General features: G+C 47.1%; 7 protein-coding genes across 7 annotated transcripts; 2 read left to right on the top strand and 5 right to left on the bottom strand.

Moving 5' to 3' along the window:
- Nucleotides 1-1,588: 1,588 nt before the first annotated feature.
- On the bottom strand, nucleotides 1,589-2,419 carry TRIVIDRAFT_62602 (uncharacterized protein; the record flags this gene model as incomplete). Its single annotated transcript, XM_014105544.1, has 1 exon — nucleotides 1,589-2,419. The coding sequence occupies one exon, from the start codon at nucleotides 2,417-2,419 to the stop codon at nucleotides 1,589-1,591; it is 831 nt and encodes a 276-aa protein (XP_013961019.1).
- Nucleotides 2,420-6,334: 3,915 nt separating this feature from the next.
- Nucleotides 6,335-9,560, bottom strand: TRIVIDRAFT_34076 (NRPS-like enzyme; the record flags this gene model as incomplete). Its single annotated transcript, XM_014105545.1, has 2 exons — nucleotides 6,335-8,489; nucleotides 8,554-9,560. 2 exons carry the CDS (start codon nucleotides 9,558-9,560, stop codon nucleotides 6,335-6,337), a joined length of 3,162 nt encoding a protein of 1,053 aa, XP_013961020.1.
- Nucleotides 9,561-12,077: 2,517 nt separating this feature from the next.
- On the bottom strand, nucleotides 12,078-13,401 carry TRIVIDRAFT_62604 (uncharacterized protein; the record flags this gene model as incomplete). Its single annotated transcript, XM_014105546.1, has 3 exons — nucleotides 12,078-12,318; nucleotides 12,408-12,743; nucleotides 12,794-13,401. 3 exons carry the CDS (start codon nucleotides 13,399-13,401, stop codon nucleotides 12,078-12,080), a joined length of 1,185 nt encoding a protein of 394 aa, XP_013961021.1.
- A 1,422-nt stretch (nucleotides 13,402-14,823) lies between these two features.
- TRIVIDRAFT_110896 (uncharacterized protein) lies at nucleotides 14,824-15,604 on the bottom strand (the record flags this gene model as incomplete). Its single annotated transcript, XM_014105547.1, has 4 exons — nucleotides 14,824-15,150; nucleotides 15,211-15,373; nucleotides 15,450-15,521; nucleotides 15,573-15,604. 4 exons carry the CDS (start codon nucleotides 15,576-15,578, stop codon nucleotides 14,981-14,983), a joined length of 411 nt encoding a protein of 136 aa, XP_013961022.1.
- Nucleotides 15,605-17,257: 1,653 nt separating this feature from the next.
- TRIVIDRAFT_140997 (uncharacterized protein) lies at nucleotides 17,258-17,854 on the top strand (the record flags this gene model as incomplete). Its single annotated transcript, XM_014105548.1, has 1 exon — nucleotides 17,258-17,854. The coding sequence occupies one exon, from the start codon at nucleotides 17,258-17,260 to the stop codon at nucleotides 17,852-17,854; it is 597 nt and encodes a 198-aa protein (XP_013961023.1).
- Nucleotides 17,855-19,349: 1,495 nt separating this feature from the next.
- Nucleotides 19,350-20,365, bottom strand: TRIVIDRAFT_62607 (uncharacterized protein; the record flags this gene model as incomplete). The annotated part of the gene is made up of 2 exons (XM_014105549.1): nucleotides 19,350-19,698; nucleotides 19,767-20,365. 2 exons carry the CDS (start codon nucleotides 20,363-20,365, stop codon nucleotides 19,350-19,352), a joined length of 948 nt encoding a protein of 315 aa, XP_013961024.1.
- Nucleotides 20,366-21,998: 1,633 nt separating this feature from the next.
- Nucleotides 21,999-23,483, top strand: TRIVIDRAFT_125544 (uncharacterized protein; the record flags this gene model as incomplete). The annotated part of the gene is made up of 1 exon (XM_014105550.2): nucleotides 21,999-23,483. A coding segment is annotated over one exon (1,485 nt), but the record flags the coding sequence as incomplete, so codon positions are not given.
- Between the last annotated feature and the right edge of the window lie 148 nt (nucleotides 23,484-23,631).

Here is a 23,631-nt window from a genome sequence, read left to right on the forward strand (position 1 = left end):
CAGTAGCTGCTAACTCTAGCTGGGAATTCTACAGGTATTGCTATCTTGACCTATGAAGTCGAAGATAAAAAAGCAAGTTGCCGAGTTCGATGTGCACCAGTGGCTTAGAGGGAACCTGGATGAAGGGGAAGAGGAATCGGTGCGAATAGCAACACACAGACAAGCCAGCCGACAAACCAACAAGTGGCGAGTTATTTCTGCCTAGTAACGAGAAAAATTGTCCACCGATATCTTTGCCGGAAGGATCCATATCTTTTACTCATCCCGTACAGCGTTTCTTCTGCTCGTTTGAGGAAATTTTCGCAACTGAATGGAGAGCATCAGCAGCTCATGAATGACTTGGGCGATGAAGAATGGACTCTGCCGTACCAATAGATGCCTTGGGCTTGGGTGCCACGAAGGAGCAGATTCTTCATCGAATTTTTTTTTTTTTTTTTTTTTTTTTTTTTTTTTTTTGCCAACAACAATCAGGTCATTTCGGACGCAGCTGATAGATATACCTGCTTCGACAAAGACTCCCGACGAGACAAGAACTGAAATGTTTAGGCAAGCGGCCTTATCGGCGCTGGGGGAAGTCCAAAGAGGTTCGGGTTAGCGGACAATCGCATACATGTGAGAATATTGTTGGTGAATGGGGAATCTTTATGGAAGAGCCAGATGCCTCGACTGCGACACCAAGGAAAGGGGGAAATACAACACGACATAAAATACAGAGTGAGATCTGCAGTAGAGAGCACTACCTATTTACCATTGGTAAATGCGGAATACCTATGTGCGACCAGTAGTGCGGTCGGGGCTATAAGATGTGCCAGCACAGCTGCTTTGCAACTTTCCACGGCGATACTGGGCATCCGCCTGGCAAAGAGCCATGTGAAGTACATTGTGGACATTCTAAATGCAAGAATGCATGAGGAGGAGTTCAAGAGGAAAGAAGACGACCTCAAGCTTCGTTTCAAGCAAGAGAAGCTGATCTGGCAGGCTGAAAACCCCTCCAAGGCAGTCCCTGCAAAGGAAACTCCAGCTGTCGAGCCACACCCCCCGAGTACGCCAGCCAAGGCTGAAGCGTCTTGAGTATCGGCTACTCTGAATACCACTCAAGCTACCCTCATACGAAGTGTACGATGCCATGTGCAGCACCATACGATTTGATCCCTTACTCTAAGCGGTGCAGAAAGGTACTGGAATAACCACCAATGTAAGTTTTGCCGTAATATATTATCCTCAGCATAATTTAACCCGACAGTTGTGTAGGTCCCCGCTCTGTGAAGAAGTATATCTTACATATGCGTTGATTTTCTGAAGATGAAAGAATACCATGAGATCAATTAGGGCGAAGAGCCCTGCATTTTTCCAGACTGCGGATATTTCTTGACTACTTCGTCTATGGATGGCCAGATGACGATGGGGGGGAAGAAGTCAAGAGACGGGGTCAACCTCATGAGAAAAGGCATGCAGTGGATATTAAGAATATGTGAGGGGATTGAACGAATGAGAATATCAGAAGACACGTCGATGTAGGATAGTATGCGCTTTCTTGTTGTTGTTACTTGTTCTACCCCAGATTGGCGCGTCTGGTTACGTATTAACATTACATGCCTTGAAGGGTACATGGTGTATGGTTATATTGTCTCGTCATCGTCACCTCCGTCTTTCTCACGATGGGCGGGGGTGGAGTTGGCGTTCGGGGCCTGGCCCTTGGTTCCTCGAATTGCTGCACCTCCAGCATAAGCTGTGCCTGGTTGCGTGTTTGTTGTACGTCGGCCATTGATAGCACTTCAATGTCTTCATCTCCATCTTCGGTGCTGGCGCGATCTTCGTCCAGTGTGGTGACTTCGTTATCCACAAGTGGAAGCCCGTCGTAGGGCCGGTCTGTCCTTATCACCTTATGTGTCGGTTTCCACACTTGGATGGATGCATGGGCATATTCAAAGGTCTTCGCTTTCGTCAAGAGCGAAGAAACATCATCCTTGCCATTCGTATCTACATGTCGTAGTTTCTTGACTGCGATAGCCGCCACCACGCTTGGTGCATTCATGATGTGAACGACTTTGAAGAACATCGTGTGTCTTGCAATTTCTGACAGTTTCATTGTAAAATCGCGGTAGCCGCCCCATCCCGACCAATTCTGCGCTTCCAATACGCGTGTCAAAACGCATTTCTCAACGCATGCCTGGTAGCACGGTGTGTGCTTGTTGTGATCAACACCGACCATCTCGAAGACTCCCTTGACGAGTGTCTTGCAATAGAATGCCTGATCTTCGACCGCCAATGATAGTACATTAATGCTGTCTGATCTCTTGTATCCACGGATCAATCTTTTGAACTCTTCTCGCCGTCTCGTTTCGTCTGGAGGATTCAGCTCGCGCGGTTCGCCTATCGTAACGATAGGGGTATCTGACACCCTGTTGAATCTCGGCATGATTGTTCTATTTCAACTGAAGCGTCAGTCTTCTTCCCGTGAAATCGTGCGTCGGTCTTTCTCACCTTGAGCGTGTTCTCAGATCGGTCACGGAGCGTAGGTGCTGATCAGGGATATGGATATGCGATGGTGCCTAAAACTCTGTCTCGTAGAAATGGAGAAATGGATGAAGTGAACAGAAAGAAATGAAATGAAATGCAAGAGAGCTTGATGGAATCAAAAGGAACGATCATGAATACTGCGCAACGCGTCTGCCTATACAGCTGCCAGGTTCGCGTTTCCAGCTGTCACAGTCCTCCACCAGCCGTCACTTCACCGCGGGCGTTTTTGCTCTCCGGGGTTTTGCTTTTTTGCGGGCATCTCAATCCAGATATTGGTCTTTGGTATCATCTCAACTGTCTCCTTCTGTCGTTTTGGGATCTCCCTCGCAAGGTGATCAGCCTCGTACCGTTGAACCAGCTCTTCGGCTGTCCAAATGAGATCCCGTCTCTTCACCCATTCGTCGTCTTCGAGTCCGCATCCCTTCCATCTGACGAGATATTGAATTTGTGGGTTCTGACCTCTTTTAGCTTGAGGCGATTCGTCTACTATCGACACCGATATCAGAGCAAATGTCCAGCTACCTTTGGATGGGCATACGCTTCATCACCCATCCACAATGTATCTCTAGGTCCTTTACGAAGATGTTATCAGCCCTAAGAGAACTCCCGCCTTCACAATCCAGCCAAAGAGTCCATTCTCAGCATTTAGCCACGCATACAGGCACTTTGCTGATAGACTTGCCGTACAGAATGGGGGGAAGGCAGCATCAAATATGGCATTTTTCTACTCTTTGGCTAAGCTGCTCACTCCCTATACCTGTCGGGCTATGTGCGCTTTCGAGTTGCCGAGTAGGAAGCACAACGAAGAACTTCAAGTAAATCGTTGCTGAAGTCAAGCGGGAGGAGAACAAGAACAGGCTTCTTCTTACTCTGCTTGAAGAGATGGACAGTGTGCATGCCATCATTCTTTACAGTTTCTTAGCCGCCGAATGGCTTGACCACTTCTTCAACCGATGAGACTGCAGGCTCCGAGGAGGGCTGGGGTACTGGTCCGCAAGTCGAGACCGGCAATGATTCTGGAGGCAGCTGTGTCGCATTTGTTGAGGGGGGAAATGGCCGGGACAGTGGCTCTGGGGTCGATGAGCGCAGGCTCTGAGGGTGGCTCTGGAGCAGGTCAGCAAAGAAAGACTACTGAGCTCTAGAATTGTGAGTAAAACGTCTTCAAGTTACTAGAAATAATGATTTGATACAAAGGGAGCGCTCCGATACTGCAAATCCCCTGTCTATTACATCCAGTCAGTACGAAAGGCAGCAGTTCGCCCAGGTGAGGTACAATAAGATCCAGCTTGTTTTGCCGAGTTCAGTGTGGTCATTGCTGGTCGTCAAATGTCCATGTCCGAGACTTATAGCATCACCAGGAGCATTTCGATGAGGACATTTCTGATCAGAGCCATCGAACGTCCCATCGCTCTCTGAGAGGGTGTGCCTGACAGCCTGGACCGCAAATTTCTCACCTACATGCCCTCGTAGATAGGGCTGCGTGTATCAGCCGGGTTCAGTCTCTTCATAATAATCGTCACATAAAAATTTCCGAAGCGTATTCTATAATGACAAATAATCCGTACCTGAGATGATCACTCTGCTAAAGCACACAAATATACTGATCAGACAATGGAAAACCCCCAAGCTGGCCTAAAATCCGTTTCCACCAGGCGACTAGCAGCTTCGTAAATCGAAACAGGGAATGGCGATTGCTCATATCAATGGCTCCCTCTTCCATCTGCTTGGCGATTCCACCCCAATCTCATGGCCCTTGCTTCGCACCTCTCCTCTTTGTCGTATTCGCCTTGGCTGGTGGCTGGGGTTTTGCCAGGCCACTGCCGTGCTAACAGGCTATGAACGTCTTTGTCTGTTGGTTGCGTACGTCGGCAGAGCACTGGAGGTGCAGCATTCCGAAATACAGGGTCTAATGAAGTCGGAAATATCCCAGTTCACCTCCAAAAAAGCTCTGTTCAGAACACTCTCAATGAAATCATCGCGGTCAGTGTAAAAGGAAGTCGCCATTCATCGGCGGCCGATGAGGCCGGTGCGATGTAATGGGTATGAAGTTAGCCGTTATGTGACAGTATAGATCAGGCAGCAAGTCCATACCCATGCGGTGAGTACAACTTTGTGGCCATTCTCAAGCTTTCTCTGCGATCCTTGGACAAATCATGCATCAGGCAAACACACTTGGAGATATGCTGGTTCCTCTCCGGCACAGCTTTGTCAGAGGGGCCCTAATGGTAGCGTTTTGTCGTCTCAGAAGCACGCGAGAATGTAAAGCTGAGGCAACAAGTAAGGGGGAGCATGTTGCTCATCTTAGGGGAAGTATTTCGCGTTGATGAGGTGAATCGAGAGGCGCAGCAGACAGCCGCTGCAGCGAGCCAATGACCGAGAGTGAATTTGGTGCAGTTGATATTTCCTTGGGCAACAAAATGGACTCATGGCAAACCGATTGAGTGAATTTCCAATTTTTCGGTGAGAAGGTGATAGTGGATAGGCCGGCTCGGGCCCTCGATGGCCGGACGTATGCGAGCAGACAGAAACGGTCTTTCTGAGTGTGAATAGGTAGACTCGAGTGGGATCACGCAGCGACTCGCCAAGTCAAATCTATTCCATTGCACCCAGCGTCAGAAAGTCAGTGTCTATTGCTAGGCAAGGCAAAGTGCTCACAGAAATCTGGGGAGGGATAAATCCTTCTGACTGTATAACTTTCGGCTCGAAAGACGATATTAGACCCAGCGACGGCAAAACAGACGAATGCCATAAGTACCCAGGGCTTTATCTTTCTGTACCCTCAAGGAAGAAAAACAATGACAGCACATGCATTCGTCAAATCTAGAGCTCAAGTTGACCGCTGGCAATTGCTTCTTCAGCTGTGCCAACTAGCACTGCTAGCTGGTGCGGGTACCTTGACAGTGTGCCTTTTGTTCGCTTTACCATTTGTCATTACCGAGGTATGGACAAAAAAAATTTCAGCTTCTGGATGTTTTCCATACCCAAGAAGCTTTATTCATCCCCTTATCACACCCTGATCCGACACAGTGGCGATATTCCTCCAGATGACCACATCGACCACAACTCAATGACGCTGTAGTTGATAATCACAATTTTAATACTGGATTCGAGTCAGTTATTTCTTTCTCTTACCAGGTAGCACGTTTACTAATGACTATTCGCTTCTGTTCACTTTCTATACCTCCAATTCGAGACTCCGAGGCCCTTTTCATTGCCTTTTCGACATTCCCATCACCGAATTGACTGACGACACCGCGCTCCCATGAATCGTTTCCATACCTGTATGTGCGTGCCCTTCAAAATATCGACAAACATACGCAATAATACCTCGATGACGAAGTCACCCAATCATTCAACGGCGTACTGAGTGGCTATTGCGGAAGTATGAAGGATGCAAGACCTCGTTACTGGGCAAAGGGTGTGCATGACCTGATTTCAGGCTGGTCGACTGTGATCAATTGGTTTGTCTGGCCTTGAAGTGGAGGTCCATTATGCCACAAAGTTTGGGAGTGGTGCTGGAACAGGGGGCCGGTGTCTTGAAGTGACTTATTTTCCTTTTAATATTTACATTATGCGACTTCTTCACAACGATAACCACATCGGCAGGCGGTGCGTTGAGAAAGTGTCCTTTTCTTGTCTCATTTAAATACATTGTTCTAAAATTAAGGTAATGCACAATAAATTAGCAGCGAGTTCTGGCTATTGTTGAATTCACCAAAGTGTAACAGAAAACCACATATACATATTATTCCTGTGAGTCATGCTGAGAGCGTTCGATGTAGTATACAACATCAAAAACTTATAACCGCTATGATCAAAAGTTCCAGCCTTCGCACCATTTTCGCATCAGCTCCGCCGTGATGGGTTGCAAAGCAGCTGCTGTTTCGCTTTTTGAGATGGTACGTGTCATGGCAAAGCTGAGCGGAGCTGCACCACTCTTCTCTGAGTCTGCTAAGCCTCGGTATGTATCGATGAGTTTGACGCCCGGGTTTTTATCGACGTTTCCTCCATCTTGAGCGCTTGCTTCTAGCAGTGATACCCATTTGTCCAGGCTAGATACTTGCTTGATTCGATCTTTGTAAAAGTCTTGCAAGACTGCAACAATTTCAGGCCACTGTACCTTTGTGGGGTTTTGCACATGAAAATAGCCACCAATCTCGGTGATCGGGACAGATTTCGATATTCCAGCAACGTCAATAAGGATGCCAGCTACATCTTCAGTTGCAACCCAGTCGACATTCTGGTATATTCCGAGACTCTGTGGGAGAACTCCCAGGTATAGTGAGCTGGCAACCAAGCTGGGCACAAACTCTTGTGGATTCCAAACACCGTTTCCTTTCTTTGGCCCTGCAATTTGACCGACTCTCACAGAGACAGCAGCCAGGCCAGACTTTTCTGCTGCTGTGTCCAAAATGAAGCTGCTGGCTAGTTTTGATATACCATAACCCAGATCCGCCAAATTAGGATCTTCGAGGCGTCGCTCAGGTACAGGCTCTCTGGCTGTCCAATTTACTGCGGTACCAATACTTGACACAAAAACCAACGCCACTTTCTTGGAAGATGCGCTAGCAAAGTCAACAAAGTGGCGAACTCCGCGGATGTAGGGTTCAAACGAAGCGATGCTCATGTTGAAGTTGACCGGCCAAGCGTTGTGAAGAATTCTATCAGTGGTAGAGAGCAATTCTGTGTACTTCGAAGCTTCAAGCCCAAACTTCGGCTTGGAGAGATCCACTCCAAGGAACTCAACCTTGGAAAAGTCGAGTGAAAGGCTGCGGCTTGCGCTCACGATCTGTTGACGAGAAAATCCTCCATCATTGCCCCTGTTGAGAGCGTATACCTTGCTGACGCGAGGTGATGCGATGAGCTGGTCAAGTATGTACGAGCCAAGGGAGCCAGTCGATCCAGTCAAAATGACTGTTTGATCAACGTCGTTGGGATCCGTCCGTGAATCATTGCGCTCTGGCAAATCTTGGGTGTACTTTGAGACCATATCTTGCATTTCTCTAATCTGCTGCGCATGATAACTGACAGAGGCATCTTGTCCCTCTGGATGAGACACTGACTGGAAGAGAAATCCAGCGAGACGGTCGACTGAAGGATTAGAATAGATAACACGGGTGGAAATTATTCTCTCGTCAAACTCGACTCCAGATCTTTTCAAGCCTCCCTTCAACAGCTTGCTGATAGTCATGACTTGCAGTGAATCAATGCCAATAGAGAACATGTCGGCATCTGACTCAAGTTGCTCAATTCCGAGCTTGTCTCTGAGCAGTTCAAGGATCGAAGAGGCCAATCCTTCTCGACTAGTGGCATCAAGTGTAGCGTTGCTCAAAGTGGATTCTGCGCGCTCATAGATGCCTTCAATGTAGTTTTTGTACAAGTGAACCGTTTGAGCTCTTTGCACGGTGCCTTTACCAGCGATGGAAAATGGTATGTTTGGGTCAGAGACGGCGACTAGCTCTCGCACAATTTGGCCGTGTGCCACGGTATGCTTATTTGCTTCTTCGATAAGAGGCCAAACGTCGTCGATGAACTTCTCGGACTCGGCCTCGTCTTTCAGTAGATTTTTAGGTTCAAGGATCATGGCGGGTTGAAATCGTTCCTGCCCAACCACAAGGACATTCTTTACGGCGGAATGGCCTTTGACAATGTCTTCGATTGTCACGGGATTGAGCTTCTCCCCGTTGGAGAATACAATGACATTGTCGCTTCTCCCATGATACTTGTAGTGGCCAGGGAGAGTTTCGTGAGCCTGGAACAAGTCACCGGTGACAAATTCCTGGCGGTCTGGGAAGTTATAAAATACAGGTTGTATGCCCGGATCCGAAGGATCTTTGCGGTGAATGGTAAGCCCGTAAATTCCATCCCACATAGTAGGGGTGAATTCGGCCCCCATGGCTTTGGCGTTGAAAATGAAGTACTGCCAAAGCTCAGGCTTCGGCTGAAACTGCAGCGCCATGGGGAAAGCTCTAAGAGGTTGTTAGCCCACGATCCTTTCTTGATGGTTCTTACTTGATCAGTTCAAATACTTACTCGCTAGACCCTAGAAGATTAATGATGAATGCGCCGTTGGCAATGAGCTTATCACCCACAGCGCCTGGAAGGTTACCACCCGAATAGCTAATAAAATTCAGGTTCGTCATCGCTTTGAGGCCACCATCCGTCTGTGACATTCCTTCAATGGTGGATGGCGGTAGCATTGCAGCGTCCACACCAGAATAAATCAAGCATTCTTTAGCCAAATCTTCACTCAGGGGTTTGTCAGGAATGCCTAACGCACAGGGCAAACGATAGTAGGCAATAAATATCGTGACGACAGCAATTCCTACTCCATGAAAGAGTGGCATGGGATTAAAAAGCCTTGACGCTCGAGAAGCCCACGCTTCGTAAAGAGAAGGGTTGCCGCGCTCGTCACGATAGTGCCGAAGTGCGTCGATAATTTGAAGATTTGCTTGATTAACCACGATGGGCTTGGGCATACCAGTTGATCCGCTAGTATGAAGGGCGATCCAAGGGTGCCATCGAGATTCTTCTGCCGTATAATTGTATGGAAAATTGTCTGGTTTGGCCGAGAGCCATTCCTTGGCACTTGGCACTTGAGAAGTTTTCATTTGTCTCTTTGCAAGCACCTTTTCGATCACCGGGAGATATCCTTCTCCATATAGAAAATAATGACAATCGGAAGCTTCCAAAAGCGAAATCTGTCCCTCAATAGTATTTCGAGGCGAAGTGAAGAATGCTTTGCACTTGGATTTTATGCAGGCAAGCATAAGAATGACGTATCGCACATCATTCGGCCCTATATAGGCAATCGTTGGAAAACTGCCATCTTGCACATGGTTGAAGGCCATCTTGGTGATGGTGTGGGCGACATGGTTGACAGCATTTGCCATCTGCCCATAGGTCACTGGCTCCCAGCCATCTTGAGGACGACTGGATCGCGGAATGAAGATGAATGGACGATTTGGCTCTTTCGCAGCGTCATCCTCAATGATGTTGATGAGCGAGCGTGTCTCTTGATGCTCGGCGACTGAACCCATGTTGATGGTTGCTTGCTCTCTGTATACTGGTCTGTTTTTACAATGAAGAAATTTACTTCCACATCCAAAAAGACACGAGCCATTTATAAATAATTTTGAATCACCATAGCCAAGTGATGTAAGTCATGTATTCAATTGGAATCACCAGCCAGACTACCGAGGCATTTCAACGCAACCGAGATAGTATATCCCACCGGCCTTTGCCACAACTACTATGAATAAAGGGTGAGATATTATACGAGATAGGACATGGATAGACTCCAAAATCATTCTAGAATATGACTTGTCTATAATCATCGGTCCGTGGAGAGTCCATGATGACCAGGCTTTGTATATTATAGCACAACCTCGGATGGTATCGGTAGCGGCTCGTATCTGGCCCTATCCAATAGGAGTTCTATATGCCCACTGCCCCATCCCACCGTTTTCTCTTTTAGGAAGTCAATGGAATGTAAATTGCAATTTGTGATTTGAGTATACTGATAGGTACGGAGAAGATGAATTATAGTATTTCGATTCACAAGCGAAACATGATTGGTAATAAAACATTCAATAGCCAGATTCATGGTGTTTTCCCGATCTTTGAAGACTGCTTCAGAGGATATACTATGAGCAAAGAAAGTCTCCATCTAATTGTCAAATATATTAGTGGTGAGGGTTGAGGAGCAAAGCCTCGACTCAAATGCTCAAGACCATGGTACGTGCGAAATAATGGATCAGTCGCTGAATATTCCAGGAAATTTATGTTTACAGCCTAAGCTACCAGTATTTCTTCTAGGCCTGTTCGCTCGGACACCAGTGGGATGTTTATTTGAGTTTTCCATGGCCCCTGAGTAACGCGCTCCGCGGACTTCTCGATAAGCAACGAAGCCGCTAACGCATGATGGGCATTGCACTGATGATATCATCAAGCAGAAAAAGGAGTACCGGAGCGATGAGAGATTTACATGTTGAATATAGATCTTGTGGCGTTCATGGGCCGTTCCGAACCCATTCCGAATCCGATCTATATAGATTCTCCATACGCGTGTTGACATGGAAATAAGCGGGACATGTATGGGGCCTTTACAAGCTTTGTAGATCTGCAACGGGGGCGCTTAAAAGTGAGGCAAGGGCCAATACGAAGCACCAAAAACGACCGGTTCGGCCGTCTTTATACGTCCGTGCCGGGGCAGCGGGATCCGCGGGTTGAGAAGCTGTCAACTTGATATAGTTGAGTCAGTTGGCATCAGAAAAGAGGATACGTCATGGTCATGGAATGATCAAAGCACAGAGAGGCTGTTTTCTTTATCTGACCGCTTTACCAAGCCAGGTCGACTTCTGCGGCACAAGATACGCTCCGTGAATCTATTCGTGGGTCTCACAATTAAAAATGTTCTCGAAGTAGGAGTTCAACACGCTCTGCATAGGTTCAGGCTGTAGCAGGGATTTGGAGAATACCATTCATTGTCTGGCTACAGTTGTAAACACAACCTTATCCTTCAAACTTCTGACAATACAAACTTTGCTTATTAAGATGCAGGCCACCCATGAATGTATTGACATGTTTGCATGCTGACAACCCGTGGAGGCGATACAATGCTGCTTAATCCCTGTGTTGGCCCATTCTTCGGCGTCGCGTGCTGTGAGACCTTTGCAGGGTAGATGGAAATAATACACTTAAAGCGTCTCACCAAACTTCCCTCACCTTACCAAATACTCCGGCCTATATTATGAAACAGCTTTACGGGTCCGTGTTTTACTCATTGGCACCCCAAAATATGCCTTCATCAAGCATCAAGATAACAACCCAGTATTACCGCATGATTGCTCATGCAAGAGAGGCTTCAAATTGACTTTGGAGAGAAGGATGAATGCGATATCAGCGGGATATGACGACAGAAGCAACAAGCGCGATGTTGGCAACACACCCCGAGGCGTAAACCACAGCAAGAGAGTTCTTTGATTCAGTCAATCGGAAGTATTCCACAGGCAGGCTCTGCGTTCAGCTATAGTCGGTCCTTTACATTTAATCTAACTTGCCAGCCTTTGGCTCGATGAAAAAAAAGAAGGACGTAAGGCTCTCGAGATGTATAGTCAATAGATACAGCTTGCAATAGATACACACTAAAACCCACGGTAGTAGGTGTTATATAAATGACTGGGATAAAATATTCTCTATTGCAATTGTAGCCTCTACTGGAAAAGTGTTTCCTGGGGTATATAATGTCTGTGCTACACGTATTTATAAAAAAAAAAAAAGACTGAAAGAAATGAAGGATATCCCCTAGAAAGACTTGGGATATACTTAAAGTTAATGATGCAGCGCTTGTACAGGAAAAAGAAACATGCGTGAATTAGTTGTCTGCTTTCAAACATTCGAGAGCCATGACCATAAAAGGAGTTTTGTCTAATAGGAAAGCGACATTAGGCCGTCTAGCAATGTATGGTTGAGAGAGAGAACACTGAGGGGATGGATGCGACTGGGTGGTTAGTCGATGAGTTGAAAATGCCGAGGAAAATCTTGATCACTGTAGATCACTGCAGCAACCATATGCGTTTGCCAATGAGGACAAACAGCGACGTTGGTGTGGGTGAAGAAGGCGCAATTAGAAGACGTAATTGCCGCCATGTATTACAGAGACTGCAAACTTCAGAACCCTTGTCATCGCCTTGGTTGATGAGAGCGGAATCCGATGATACTTGATGCGAAATGGACGACATGGGATATCCAGCGACGGATTGTCTAGGCGATCGAGAAACGAGGAGGAGATCCGGGCTGTATAAAAGTAAAGGCATGGAGTGCTTAAAGAGGAGAGAGCGAACACGAAGGCCTCATAATCTGTTGGCGCAATGTCTGGGCCACACCTCGTTTCTGGTGTTTCGTCTTTTGTTGCCACAGCTCCATTGTGCACAATTCGCTGCTCTTGAGCCAAGGCTATTAGAGTAGCTGCTATGTATGGATCTTCAAGTTCGTTAACTGGTCGAATTTTGCTCTGCTTCTTCTCTCGAATGATATATCCTGGGGGGTTCGTCGCCTTCACATGCTTAGGCCTAATCGACTTGTCGCGTCGTATGCCCAGGCTACGAAGATTGAGAAACGCGAGCGAGGGACTGTCGATAAGAGATGAAGTGCGGATGAAAATTCCGTCGGTGCGGAGGGCGGCAACAGGGCGCTTGTTAAAACGGAAGTAAATGATGGGACTGGCGCATGGTTAGCAAGCATTCATACTGGTCAAATCGCGCGATAGGACACTTGCCAGGCATCAGCCGCCATGCCACAGCCTCCGAGAAGGCGCCGAACCGCATTGGCTTGGACTGAGTCCAGTGTAAAGTAAGCAGGGTAGCTTGAGCCTGAAAGCTTGCTCGCGGCTTCTCGAATGATGGAAGAGGGGGGTAGTTTTGCGGTATTCTCTGCAACTTGGGCTTCAGGCTGTCCTGGGAGATTTTGTGTTTCTTGAACATGGCCGTCGATTTCTGGCTTTTTCGTCTTGTCTTTTTTATCACTCCTAGCACGAAATCGACAGCCCAACAGGTCTAGATGCTCTAGTTTCCAATGCAATGGCGTCACGTAGAGGCGTTTTCGGCAGTGTTGTCGGAGAATGCCGTTGATGGACGAAGGCTCAGGCGTGCGAATCGATGCAAGGCGAAAAGGGCTCAAAGGCAACGCGTCATTGTGATGAAGAGTGCGCTGCTTCTTGGAGTTGCGTGCATCGTCTTCATCCTTGTCTTCGCCCTTTTGTGTCTTTCGCTTTAGATTGCAGCTCGTTGTGGGCGAAGAAGGTGTTTCATCGACTTGAATCTTGGTGGATAAACTACAAGCTTCATGGTCCACTCCTCTCGGAAACACAGCTTCGGCCATTGCGTGGCGCTCGCGCAACTGGCGAGTAATTTGAAGGTTCCAAAAGAGAATGTCTCTGTCGCGATAGAAAGTTCACGCTCACATGCAAGTGACGAGCAGGTGTGGCGTCATTGGATGATGATTCAGCAATGCGCCACAGCTGGCCCATCAAGGTGCGCCACCGCTTGCATGCAGTGACAATTAGAGAAGTAGAGTTGTCCAAGCATACAAGATATTTATTGCCAACTGATCAAATGGTTCTATGTAGGTAAGGTCATTCTTACACTATTATATATCCCTATTTCACTGCTTGAAATGACCTAGTAAACACCAAAAACCAGCAACACGCCTGGTATTTTATGAGAGCACGCCAAGAAATAGACTGTTGGTACAATTTATTTCGTATCATTCAATGGCCAAGACCAAATTCTTAAGATGAGTGAACAAACAGATATAAGGTATGCAAGAGTTCATTTAAGAGTTGACAAGCCCCATACCCCAAAATCCATGCCATGGACTCGGGAAAGAGTAGACATCTCATGCATATACCCATAGTGCAACTATTCATCAGTATCCATGTCATTTCCATCGACATCATCCTGGAAAATATCAGAGTCACTATCAGCTGTGCTACCATCGCCATCTTGGTCTGAAAGGGGCTCGCGGTCGAATGAACCTTGCTCTTGATGCCACCTTACTAAGGCTAATATATTGCAAAGTGTCACTCGCCTCCCTTCTCTCGACTGCAAGTTCAACCACTTTGTGCTGTTCATGTAGACCAACGCTTCCTTTTCTGTATTATTGATGATTCTCTCCTGTGACTCTTCATCAGCGTCGAGATATTCTCGATAATCACGTCCGAACCGGAAATGAATAAAGCTGACAAATGTATTGGTTGCTGCAATGAGGAAAAGACTGGATAACTGACTCATTAGTTTTAGATCCTAATTTACACCAAAAGTGCAGGTTCGCAGCAAATGTGCCTCGAGTTTGGGCGGACATGACCTATCACCTCCTCATAAAATTGCATTCCATCGCACTGGGTACTTTCAGCACCGCTAGAACTACTTTCGGAGCTCTGTTCTGCCGCGATCCGATTGTGGCCCTATTGGAAATGGTGACGTCTCCGTGGCAACTTTTCCGAGGTTGGAACTCGATAAACCTCGAAGCCTTTCAAAGCCTGTTGGGTCTTGCAGGACGGTGATATATTGGAAAGCGAGACGGGTTGCACCATCCGCGAGGCTTTTGCAAACTGCTCGAGCAGCCGAAATGTCTTTCTTTGCACCATGTGCCTTCCAGTTTGCGTTCATGTAATGCTAAATTAGTTGCTAGATGGCACTTCCGACTGCATCATAATCGCCCTAGTTGGGTCTGGGCTAGCAGTGCGACCCACATGCGCCCGTTTCAACCACAATACAAGTCACGTATAGTACTTCAGGTAATAGCTTCGGAGGATCTAATAAATCAACAGTAGCGGTATAGCGCTGTTTTGCTGGTGTAAGCTAGGCCTTCCATGGAATATCTGAGCACTCGAATTCTGTGGTTATTGTCGAAGTTCAACCCTGCTACCATCTTCCCAACCTCTGCTATTCTTATCTGCTCAACGAGCGCCCTCACTGAGTACAACGTGCGCTAGGCGGTGCATGTCTCGTAACGAACAAGTTTGGCCAGCCGGAAACGGTATCTTAGCATGAGCTGGGTTAGCCATGAAGAGGAAATGATCAGGCTGGATCTGCAGTATGCATGTAACGACGTTTTCCTGGGCGGCGTCTGACCATTTCAAATTAGACATATTCGGCGTACAGTTAACACGTTGCTAGTAATACATACCAGCAGAGCGCCTCTCGAGAGATGCAGAGAGCCTTTGGATGCATTTCTGGTAATACGGATTACAAGCCCCTAGACCCGCCATGTCTTTAACAATATTAGGCCTTTTTCCTGTTTGATGGACATCCTTTGCAATTTCGAGACAATTCGGCGGCATATCACTGCACTGTTAGTAATATCAGTTAGCTAACACCAAATGCCAAATGGAGGTTTAAAACCTGAACGAAATTGGTGGGCTATACTTTTTCTTGGAGGATACTAATAAAATCGGCGGCCAAGACGGCTGGAGCAAGGAGCGCTACAAGGCCGATGAACTGCGCACTATTAGCAAAACTTCTTGCCCTTGTATAACATTGCTTCTTTACCTTCATGGTGAATTTTCAGTGTGCGACCTGAGTAAGTAATGAAATATGAAATATATGATACTAATAAGGAGTGTAAATGGTAGAGGGAAAGATGCTGGATTTATACAACACTGCTTCAATGGTGAGCAGGTATTAAGACAAGCGCAAATGGCTGTCTTAAGAAAATTTCAAGGTGTCTCACCTAGCTAGGAAGCAATTGTCTCACAAATAGAACAAGGGAGATTTACAACAAAATGATCTCTAACGTTATTTTAGCTTTCTTTAAAATTTATTCCAAGTAAATAAAAGAAGCGTATAATATAGAAGCTTTCTATAGTGCTAAGAGGCGTTGATAGAGTCTACGTAATAATGTCCCAAGCTACTAACATTATCTAAGAACGTTTAGTGACTACGAAGTTTGCGTTCAAAGCAATGCCGGTGACCTGTCCTGGTTTAGTTCCTAATTTGTCCGTGGAGATAATCGCTTCTTCCTACCAGTTCCAGGAACGGGTCTGCGCATCCCCCCTCCCCCCTTGCGCCAATCACTACTCCAGCAAACGAATTATAGTCCCTTGTAGATCTTCTTGGAGGTGTAGGTGGGCCAAAGCACACTAAATCGCCAATTAAACAAAAATGCACGGACTTTACATTCGGGCTTCGTTCCCTTTAAACAGATACTACTGCTTTATACAAGTTGCTGGTGAGCATTTTTACTATTGTCTTTCCTAAATATCATACATAAAATACTGCAAATTGACTGGATTAAGTCCAGGCGGATCGTCGTGGATAGATCATAATGTACACAACTATGCCGTAGTCAGAGTGGGTTATAACAAGATCGTATTTGGCCGAATCACAGAGATGCCAAATTGAAACATAAGAAGGGAGAGTTTTTACGAGACAGCTGTTTAAGACAACTGTAATTTGGTTCTGAGACTTTACATACTTCATAGGTACTGTAACATGAAGTAGGTTGTACACCAGCCGTGTCTCAACTAGTTGGTAGATTCACATGATCATTCTAGCGCTATACGCGGATAATAGATATCCGACCGATGGCCATGTGCCACACCATGGTGCTTGCACCCTACACTAGGTAGAAGGTGCAACAGTGGTACCACTGATGGAGCCAGAGCCGCAACGCACCCCGCGCCCGAAAAGGCTCCCACTATTACCCTTAATGAAGAAAAGAAGTACAGTTATTCCGCCTTTATCTGTAGCTGTAGGCGATTTGGAATTTTATAATTCTTTTAAATTGGACCCAAGTGTGTGCCTGAAGCGGAGGCATTATGTATGAAATCAGTTTGCCACTGTAGTATACAGTAACATCGGTAGGCCAGCAACGCCAAATTACAAGTTAAAATAAACATCAGGTTTCTGGCAACAAGGCTTCAACTATTAAAATAAACAGGCTAAAATTAGCTTGCCCATGAGGTCTCCAGGCGTTGCCAGCAACAACCTGCATCAGCTAGAAGCAAGGACACACAGCAGCTAGAATTGCTTGTTGTAAAGGCCCCATAGATATTACCAGCAACAACATGCGTCAACGAGAATTGCTTAACAAAGAGGATTGGAGGCATTGCCAGCAACAATTAATTTTAATAAGCCCGTCGTTTAATATTAATATTCAAGGAGTATTTAGAGACACGATTTATTCAACTCGTCTTATTTCATTAAGTGTTATTTCATTAATTGCATACCTCACAATGTATCTGTGTCTCTATTTCCTCGTCGCGACGGCCCTGGCCCATTCTTGGGTAGAGAGGCTGATGGTTATTGACACCTCTGGCAAGATGACTGGGCAACCTGGGTATATTCGCGGTACCGTCACGCGGCTTGACCCTCTATTTAACGATTTCCAGATGCAGCATTTACTGCCTGCTACAAATGAGAACGAGGTGTCAGAATCTGACCGGATGTGTAAAAACTCGCAGACGTTTGGCAACTATTCCACAACCCTGCCAGCGCTGTGGGCGAAGCCAGGGTCGTACATTGCACTCCAGCATCAAGAGAACGGCCATGTAACTTTGCCTGAAAATTCGCCCCAAAAAGAAAGCAGCGGCATGATTTACATTTACGGCACATCCAATCCGAGCGAGGATGATACTCTGCGATCGATTCACAGAGTTTGGGACTGCAATGGCAGGGGCGGCGACGGTCGTGGTCGGCTCCTCGCCGTGCGGCCCTTTGATGATGGGCAGTGTTACCAAATCAACAATGGCAACATTTCACGGAGTAGGCAGGCAGCGTATCCAAAAAAAAAGCTGTTGATCCATCAGCGACTATTATACCATCTACTGTGACGACTTCGGAGGAGCTTCAGGTTCATCTCCATTCCAGACTTCCTTGGCAGGGTGCACTGATGTATGGTTTAAAAAATGAAAAGAGACGGAGCAGGCATTAAAAGAAGCACTGGTGGGTTAAAACTACATAGCTCGGCGCGTATTAACGACCAGAGTTGTAGGGAGGCCTTGCAGTATTTAGTGGACGCCTGCCCTAATACCTCCAGGCAAGCAAAGCTGGCTGCCAAGTCGCCACGATGGCAGCTCAGCCATCCCCGTTTCGACAGCTTCTTCGACAGCTCGACTATGATTTGCATCGCCCGCAGTCACTCGTTCTAATTTGCGATTTGGCGCTTTTCTCTGAAGTATAGTTACGAAAGAACCGCACAACAAGCTGATGCGCAAATGTTGAAGTGGTACGGCGCTGTGGCATCTTCCTTTCTGGACGACCATGAACGAGGATTCGTTTACTGGCCAGCCAGCTCTATTACTTGCGCTCTGCGGTATCTGGGGCTGAGTGAGAAACGAAAGTAAGTCGACCAACCACAAGCCCCCACCAACACATCTGATGTGCTAACACAGACTAACTAGAATTCACCAAAGGGTCGCGCAGTTGCTCTGCCGTATGTACGAGATGATAAGTCGGCAAGGTCGATACGCAAATACGGCAATCATGTCACAAAACACGGTTATGGGTCTTTTATCCAGGCCGGATCTCCTGGGCTGTATTAGCTTTACCTATAGCATCGGCGAGACTCGAGGGCCGGACACTCATTACCGACTTTGGTGTCCCTCGCCTGGATTTCGCGCCGCTTCGTTCCAGGAATTGCGGGCTGAAATTCCCGGGGCGACTTACGCCTCTGCTCTCCGCATTGCCTTTTGCGGGCCCGGATTTCGGTCCGAAGGCTGCGCCGCGAACGACGGTTCCGTGATCGTCCTTAAAGAGTGGCACTATCACTTCATTTTTCTCTTCTTTGATGAGAAGTCGGTAGGCGACCAAATGGCGAATGTTCCAGCGACTAGCTGAGCTCTTCCGATCACTTGCCCCCAATTGTGTGGTGACCTGGATGTCATGATACTGACGCGACAAAATCTTTAAATCTTTGGCAGTTCGTGCCGCGTACATCTGATGGTTCATGTTGGCAGGCATATGTTGCAAGAATTACGTTCCAGTTGTCATTTGTTATGTTTCTACCAAAATATCCCGCGCATGGACGGCTGCCTAGAGAATATGCAGCCACACGTTGAGGGTATATGCATGCGGGGAGGAGAGGCCAATGGAATAGTGGCACTCCCCAAACATATCATCGCACTACCCAGATAAGTACAGGTAGGCAGATACTGGGTAATTGAGGTGCATATGGGCGTTTGTATAGTGGTCTCATTAGTATTATTCTCTATCTTCTTTTACACTGGCTCTTCTTTCGTCTTGAAAGGGAAAAACACAACTGTGGACTTGATGGCCTTATACTCACTACCAAGTTGGATTCACGAATCCCATTGTAAGCTAACCAAATTACTTATAAAGGTTGATATGCTTTCGAACGGCTTTTTCAAGACTCTCCATTTCACCATCGCCCAAACCAATATCCTCATTCGAGAACCGCTCATACATGGCGCCGCCAGTTGCCCAGATACGACGCAAGGCAGCCACTGTCGCCCAGGGGTTTTCTTCTTCCCACATCTTCCGTTCCGCAGCCTCCTGATCGGCTAGTGAGATATTCTTGACACTGAACTTGACACCAAGCTGCTTTTCATACTCGCTTAGAACTTCATTTGGTGTCTTGACAAAGGATGCGACTCTCAAAATCGCATTCAGAGACGCTTCTGGGTGACGCAAGGCTGCCACGACCGCCGTTCCCGCACTGAATGGACACTTTAATTAGCCCTCACTTCTCTCATTACCTCATCAGAGATGCCAAGTTTTACTCACTCTTTCAAGGTTGTGAACCCAATCTTCGTGTCTCCATCTCCAGTCAAGATTGCCTCCCTTTCTGCCACGTCAATACCGCCAAATCCATCCTTCCACTTGTATTGGTCAATCCACATATCAAAGTATGGCCCTACGATTAGGTAGGTCACATTTAGCTGTTTTGTGTTTTCACGGATAAACTTCCGGATTGCTAGCTTCATTTGGTGCGGTTTCTCTTGCGCACTAAGTTCATTATGTTCTGGGTCTGTGCCGAATTCTGAAGGAATCACCCAACGCACCGTTGGAGATGCTTCAGCCAGTCGGATAAGCTCCTTTTGTGCCTCAAGTGCGCCTCGTCCAAGACAACTAATGACTGTATCCACTTCGCGGTACGCCGCTTCAATGTCTTGAGTGTTCATAATATCTCCCAGCAAGACAGACACGCTAGATGATTTCCAGCCATCGATTAGATCGTGCTTGCTTACAGCCGTCTCCTTTGAAGTAAAGATGGAAAGCCTGGGGAATGCCGGGTTGGCACTCACAAGGGCATCCATAATCGCTTTACCGACATTACCGGTTGCACCAAAAACTAGAATGTGAGAGGGACGAAACTTCTCCATGATCGCGGACTGTACGTAAGACTAGAGGCTCTGAAGTGACAAATAAGCTTGAGGCCAGGCGGGTTTCTTGTTATGAGATCTCGAAATGTGAAGCGGGATGCTGCAGATATATATGTAGTTTGCATAGCAGGCAGTCATTATGGAGCATTGTACATGTAATTTAGGGGTAGTCTCTACACTCTTCGCGTAGCCCTCCATCATACATATGGAATCACAGCCAATACTTCTTTGAGATGGCTTATACGACGCTTGGCCGTTGTCAATGAACGAAAGCTAAGCGGGAACTAGTTAGTAACACCCAGCGCTCCCGGCCCTCTAAGACGAGAAAGGATAATGCTCATCCAGACTACATAAACATTGACGTCTGCGCTTACTAGAAGAGGCATTTGCACTCTCACATGCCGTTTCGTCTTCTACGGCACTGGTGTCAATATATACGCTATGAACGATGCTAAAAGAATACGAGTATTTATGGCATATTTAATCTGCTTGATTTCGACTGTTAATCGCAACTCAACCTCGAGACAGCCAGTACATATTAGGAAATGCCCACATTCCCAATTGACTTTACAACACGTGGAGGTATAGGACTACCAATTCGCTATTGAGACTTGGTTCACAATCTCGGCACCTGGTTCCGGCCGGTTGCTTACCCATGTCAACATCTTCTTCAATCCTCCCTATCATGCGGAAGGAATCACAGGTATCAGCATTTATTAATAACAAGTAAATCGTTAAGAAAGTTGACTAAGTTTCTTACAAGGTCTACACTTGTTGTGTCAGGATTCCATGGCAGGTTCGAGAGTGTTTTATACCTCTCTCTACAGCAACTGCCGCTTTACAACTCATGATATGGAATGCTCTCAAGTGATCAGCGAATTAATCAGCTTCGACCTCTCAGTCACCAAGCTAAATCTATATGTTCCCACTGAGAGCCAATCGCAGACGGGCCGAAGAGAACACTAGACCTCTAAACACGTTGCAAGTAATGCTCTAGTGACACAGAAGCAAAGGGCTTGGTCACCAAAGCATTGGTAACTCATTGTTAGATAAGAGTTGGTTATCCCACGCTATTAACGAGATGAAACCTGTCATCAAGCTACCAGAGCTAATAGTTTGGTTCACGTCCAATCATGAATCCGATGTCGGAGTGTATTTAGCCTACTGTGCATAAGCCAAAGCTCTCTATTTGAATCCGGGTCATGCAGCCGTTAATTTACATAATGAATCAACTTGAAGCAGAACCGGAAATGCATTTGTAATACAGAGGACGAGACTAGCGCGGCTTAATGACAACCTTGAGCCTTTCGCTGCGATACAAAGGTAGGCGTGGAGTGTCAATCTGTCCTGACCACGCGTCGAATCAACTGGCCACGTAGTCAATCAGCAGCTAGAATGAGTGTTTAACAAATACTTATTCATGTGATATAAATGAGATAACAGAGTTCATTATGATAATAACCTCAGGAAAACGGATACACCAGGCAAAGCCGTCGAATATCCTTATCGGGTTCGCATGCAGAATACATCAGTCATGCCCTCGTCAGCGACTTCAGTTATCGAACTCAGCGCAACTCATAACTTTCCCGTGGCTACAAATAATGAGTTGTTTGAACCAAACGAACCCGTTGAACCCAATCTCTCCGTCTCAAAGAGCCGGACAGTTGCCATCATCTTCTGCATCACATGCATCAGCGGCATCAGCAACCTCCTGGCCGGATTATTGACAGTCTGCATCCCGGTAATCGCCGCAGAATTGAACTTTCCCCCCGAACTTCAACTATGGCCAGCCTCAGCCTTTGCTCTCGCATGTGGTTGCACGCTTCTTCTGTGTGCTAGTGCTGCTGATGTCATTGGATGTCGCCGCGTTTGCTTGGTTGGCGCCCTGTTGCAGTCTGCGAGCGCACTTGGTGCTGGATTGGCAAATAGCCCATCACAATTGATTGCTCTCCGAGCTGTTGCTGGAGTGGCGGCGTCCTTTTGCTTGCCCAGTGCTGTGGGAATTGCGGCTCGTGCCTTTCCCGCTGCAAGCAGCCCTCGAAGCCGCAGCATCGCATTCTCAGCTATGGGTGGCGGCCAAGCTGTGGGTTTTGGATCAGGACTCGTATTGGGCGGCATCTTCAGCGGTACGCTTGGCTGGCGTTGGGGCTTCTATATCACGGCCATTCTCAATGTCGTCATTCTGGTAGTGGCTATCTGGGCATTGCCTGCTGGTGTAGATGGCGTTGCTCTAGGGAGAGAGACTCTCAATCGTCTTGCGCGAGACATTGATTGGCTTGGATGTGGCCTTATTAACACGGCGCTCGCGCTTCTATCGTACGAGCTGGCCGTTGTTTCAGGGCCCGATGCCAGCGAACGTATACGAGAGCCTGCAAACTTGGTCATGCTTTGTAGTGCAGTTGCTCTCCTACCTGCCTTTGCAGCGTGGATGCATCACCAGACACGAAGAGGCCGACCAGCTTTGATTCCTAATGAAATCTGGAAGAATTTGCCCTTCACCACTGTCTGCGTCACTGTATTCTTGGTCTGGGGATCTCTCAATGCCAGTGAGCAGTTCACGGCGTTGTATCTACAAGAAGTCCGTGGCTTTTCCCCTTTGACATCATCACTTTATTTCTTACCGGCACCAATCTGCGGTGCATTGATGAACGTTGCCATTGGCATCTTGCTGCCGTATCTGAGGCCTTCGTTTGCCGTTCCGGCTGGCTGCCTTGTCAGCGGCATCGCTCCGCTGCTTCTAGCCACGCTATGCGGTGTGGATGGCCCAAGTTACTGGCGCGCAGTATTTCAAGCCATGGCCATGAATCCGTTGGGGGCAGATCTCATTTACACCATTGCCAATCTTGTGGTGACGTCCGCGTTTCCGACAAAGACACAAGCTCTGGCAGGGGCCGTTTTCCAGATGCTCTCTCAGGTCGGAAAAAGTGTTGGCATCGCCTCAACGGCAGTGATTGCGCAGCAGATTACGACATCTTCACAGATGCAGAATATGAATGAAGCTTTGCTACGGGGTTACAAGGCTGGATGGGTGTATAACTGCGGGCTTGGTTTTGCATCCGTCGTGGTGAGTCTTTGGGGTCTCCGAGGAGTGGGCAAACTTGGCGTCAAGATAGATTAAATGCATACTGCTGACTATAAATGACAATTCGTCGTATGGAGGTGTATATACAGTAGGGCGTAACATTCCACAGAAGTTGCTTGGGACTCAAGTAACGCTATGATACCTCCTTGGAACAATAGTAGACAAGTCCATATCCAAGAATATA

Source organism: Trichoderma virens (genome assembly GCF_000170995.1).
Source record: "Trichoderma virens Gv29-8 chromosome Unknown TRIVIscaffold_1, whole genome shotgun sequence".
Taxonomy (NCBI): Eukaryota; Fungi; Ascomycota; class Sordariomycetes; order Hypocreales; family Hypocreaceae; genus Trichoderma; species Trichoderma virens.